The sequence below is a fragment of the Morone saxatilis genome, unplaced genomic scaffold, assembly GCF_004916995.1.
Source record: "Morone saxatilis isolate NCDOM2014 unplaced genomic scaffold, NCSU_SB_2.0 Contig20, whole genome shotgun sequence".
Lineage (NCBI taxonomy): Eukaryota > Metazoa > Chordata > Actinopteri > Moronidae > Morone > Morone saxatilis.
The window spans coordinates 7,935,139-7,939,609 of NW_023339763.1; the positions used below are offsets into that span (position 1 = coordinate 7,935,139).

Genomic DNA, 4,471 nt, shown 5'->3' on the forward strand with positions numbered 1-4,471 from the left:
ATCTATCTATCTATCTATCTATCTTTCTTTCTTTCTTTCTTTCTTTCTTTCTTTCTTTCTTTCTTACCTTTCTCTTTTATGCATCTGTTGTATAGTTTCAGGTAGAGGTCGTCCAAAACTCTCCGGGAGGTAGAGAGTGGCAAAGGCAGCCACAACAGCCAGAGTCCCCAATGTAATGTAAGGAAGGTATTTAAAGTATACACCTAGAAAAGGAGAAGGGGAAGTTTAGATAGGTCAGCAACAGTGCGGCTGCTTAATAAATATAAACTAATGGTAATAATTACTATCAAAACCTAGTTTACTCACTCAGCTTTAACAAAAAGGGTGTAATGCAGCTTCCCGCTCTGGAAACTGTGGTGCATGTTCCTGTTGCTGTGTTCCTGAGCACTGTAGGGTAAAGCTCTGATGTGTAGGCAAACATCAGGGAAGTACCAGTGGTAATAGCATATTTACCCAACATCTCCAGTGCAACAGATATAATTGACAGATCTAAAGAATGAGGAAAGAGCTTGTTTTTTAACTTAATACAACAGGATAGAAACACATACAAACTCTGATTAAGTCTGTAGCACTTGATTAACACATATCCAGTGTTTGAGTCTGTATCATGCAGCCACTTTCTCCTCCAGTAACACTTTATGCAATCAGGTTACAAAACACATGCTTAAGTAATGTAAACTAATGGCTGACTCGTGGTGATTTAATGCATGATTTAATGCAGGACATATAATTTATTCCTGTTGCTTACTATTAAGAAATGATCAAGTCATTATGAATTTATATAATCAGTTACTACCTAATCGTAAAATCGGATAATGTCTCTGAATTTCACCACATGGACCATTACTTTCCACTAAGAATATTTGTGAATAAAGGCCCAGGCGTTCAACAGGGAAATGAGGGGATGCAGAGATGTGCCTGTTTGAATTAGGAGATTTTAATTATTATTTTTTGGTTTGCTCCTTAGGCAAAAAAGTCTAGTATTTTTTAAGTCTAGTATTTTCTTCCTGCTTACGTTGAGGCACCAGTTGAATTAAGAACAGTGACACTGCTCCAAGGAGCAAGGTACAGATGACAGACAGTCGTCGTGGAAGGTATCGCAGAGCCAGCCAGCTGGAAATGTACGCTGGTATCTCGACAGCTGCTGAGATGAAACAACTGATGTAGGGGTCAGCATGGAGTTGAGATGTGTTGAAGGACAGGCTATAGTACCCAGTAGTCAAAGTGAAACTGGGTAAGACAAAGATGACAAAGATGATGATGGAAAAAACAGTATACATGAAAAGTATTGATTGATGCCACCAATACTTTGTGGGGGCAAATTATGACCATTAGACCTAAACTCTTCACTCCTAACACACACAAGAACTGAATTATGAATCTCACTGAGACTTAATGGTGAGCAATACATTCACACACTCACCTTACCAAGCAGAGAATGAGCGTTGTGTTTCTGATGCTGCTCTTCCTCAGCAGGTCGAAGACACTGTGGTGTTCTTTAGACTCTGTCTTTTTAACCTGCAAGATAGATATAAAATCTCAAGTCTCAGCCTTGTATCTTTTCTCAGCAGCCTAATATACTGGGGATGTGCTTAAAAAATAAAAATAACAATAAACAAGTGATTTTCAGGCACAAATACAAATGTGTCTATAATATCCTGATTCTAGATGATGTTCTGTCATGATGTTTTGAGAGAACATGACATGGTTTATAAAATAGCAAATTTATTGGCTCAACATACTTTAATATATGTCCCAAAATACCTGAGTGAGAATGTGTTTTGTATCTATATACATCTAATTTCATTTTTGTTTAAAATATTCTAAACTGTTTAACCTGAGATCAAATTACAGGGGGTAATTCGATGTCTGTAGAATTTGCTTTTGAAATGACTAGACTGATTCAAATAACCTCTAGTGGGTCCTGGGTGTTTTGTTGACACCCAATGCAACACACCTGAGAGCGATAAGATAATTGTTTGGTAGTGAGTGCCAACAAGGTGCAGGATTTACAGAATTTAAGTTCCCCAGGATTAGGTTAATTTATTATTTTTTTTTAAATAACATTTCTTGTTGATTACATGCTTTTTCACGTTTCCCTCAAAATGGGCAAGAAGGGAATGTCAAAGGAATCATCTCCTTCATACATTTCTAGTTTTCAGCGTTAACTATAAATTTATGTCCGAGACGTTTTTCAGACTATTGAGTGTCTTCAGCTTCAGCTTTGTAGCCCTGCACGATTTATGTCAAAGTCAACTTACACTGTAATCTTTAAAGATGACCCTCGGAGCCTGAACTTTGTTCCACTTAGCAGCCTTTCTCACTATGGCCTCTGCCTCCTCCATTCTTCCCTGAGAAAGCAACCACCGAGGAGACTCTGGGATGAACCTGCCTCAGTACACAGTAGACAGAGAGGTGCAGTGTGGATCAAGGATAGCTTTATTTTCCCTGAAGGGCAATTTGTTGCACAGCCAGCAATAACTACATAACCACATAACCACCAGAGAAAAGTAAATCAGTCATTAGTCATGATCAAAATGTACCTTTTTCAAAATGGCAGGTCTAAAATCATATAATCAAGTCGTACCATCTGAATGCAGATTACAGCGCCATATAATCATCCTACACTTTAGTTTAACACTTGTATTGGTAGGCATTTTCTGTCTTGTCTGTGGTTTCAACTGGCGTTTAACTTGAAATTGAGTTTTAAGCAACACTGAGAGAGCATTTCACTGTTGGTTATGACCCATGTCTGTTTTTTTTTTAGGAAATGTAGTCTTGGCCAATTATGTAGTCAGTCTGCAAATCAGCTTTAAGATTTTTTTTATTACCATAAATACCCAAATGCACTAAACTCTCCCATTGTAAGAGACAAAAAACAAAACAAAACTGGTAATTCATGGTAAGTTTTCTTGTAGTGAGTGCAACCTACCACCAGAGGGGGAGATAGGCCAGGCCAGGCACAGACAAAGCCAACAGGAGAGATTTCCAATCCCTTAAAAAGTAAGCGAAGAGAGGCAGCATCATGTAGCCAACAGCAAAGCCTAAACATGTGCCCATAGATGAGTAAAGGACTCTTACATTGCTAGTCAAGATCTCCGCGCCTGCACACAGAGATAAAGAAAATACAAAGGAAGGGATAAGTGAACAAGTAAAAAGCAAGGAGATATGTACAGAATATTTTTAAACAAATTGAGTTATCTGTATCCACATGTATTCAAAATCTGACAAATGTGTGAAAGTATTGTGGCAGTATTTATAGAATGTTCACATGTACCCAGCACTAAAGCAGCTACAAAGTTGGACATCTGTCCCAAACCATTGATGAACAGGAGGATGGTGAACATAATCCACGAAACAGAGAAGACTTGAATAAAGGTAAAAACCGTTTGAACTGCCATGGTTGCAAAAAGAACAGGTTTCCTTCCAAATCTATTAAGAGAAAATAAAAATTAGACATAAATTATCACCAAAGTACATTTAATGAACACAAAGGGCAATTGTTTTTCTTCTACACAACTGGCAAATGTGCTCAACAAAATATATTAAATGCACTTTAAAATGATTTGGATAAAAAAGTCAAATGTTATATGGTATTCCAAGGCTAAATATAGTATAATCACATGCCCATGTAGGAGCCAATATTGAAATAACTACTGTTTATGTAGTAACCGTGTAGTAACCCAATAATGTAATTGTTTTTCCATTCTTAATAAAAAAGTCATTAATGTAATAACTGTCCAATTTTTTCAAGAAGTTATTACATTATTAGCCTGGTAAAAAAAAAAATCATAACTAACTGGAGTCGACAAAGTAACAATATCCTCATACGTTTTATGTTAACAACCTGACTCCTGAAAGGTTATATGATAATGTATGACCAAATCAGAATCCTTGCCCTATTTACATCCTTGGCTATTTGAATACAGTCTAAAACCGGAGCAAATAATGAAAACACAATAAATTCTTATTTTCACGTTATCATACACTAATGAAAACATACTTAGGAATATTACATTCCATGTCTGACAATATACCCTTCTAAATCTTATACACTGGTCCTTTCAGAGGTTCAAAGTTGCCAGATAATATTGCCGGTTTGGTTGATAAACTTATTACACTTTGTTTATTATTTTTTTCATGGAAATAAGTGGCGGTCTTTTTTATCTGAATACACAGCATCTTGAAGGAGCTATAGATGACATATTATACAATACAAGAGTAGGCTAATTGTCTGTGTTTGCAAACATGCGTGCTCCCTCTTCATTTGGTACTCAAATGGCGAAGGGGTAGAAAGCAGAGGCGGAGAAGTAACACAAACAAATGAATAGTCTTGATTTGTAGAGAGAAAGAGATGAGGTATCAAATAGCACTGACAAAATCGCAACACAGCACCACTTAATGTTATATTACATAATATAATAATAATTTTTTTTGTTTTGTTTTGTTTTGTTTCTAACCTGTAGCACTT

The 4,471-nt window shown here is 36.5% G+C and overlaps 1 protein-coding gene across 1 annotated transcript in view; it reads right to left on the reverse strand.

Moving 5' to 3' along the window:
* The window catches only part of LOC118331621 (solute carrier family 22 member 5-like), a 4,323-nt gene extending 1,903 nt beyond the window's left edge, over positions 1 to 2,420 (reverse strand). Inside the window, exons 1-5 of the mRNA XM_035666680.1 lie at positions 2,262 to 2,420; positions 1,424 to 1,518; positions 1,016 to 1,230; positions 307 to 489; positions 68 to 203 (exon numbers count right to left, since the gene is read on the reverse strand). Of these exons, the coding sequence (XP_035522573.1) occupies positions 68 to 203; positions 307 to 489; positions 1,016 to 1,230; positions 1,424 to 1,518; positions 2,262 to 2,345 (713 nt within the window). The 5' untranslated portion in view covers positions 2,346 to 2,420. The remainder of the gene's footprint in view (positions 1 to 67; positions 204 to 306; positions 490 to 1,015; positions 1,231 to 1,423; positions 1,519 to 2,261) is intronic.
* Positions 2,421 to 4,471: the final 2,051 nt, after the last annotated feature.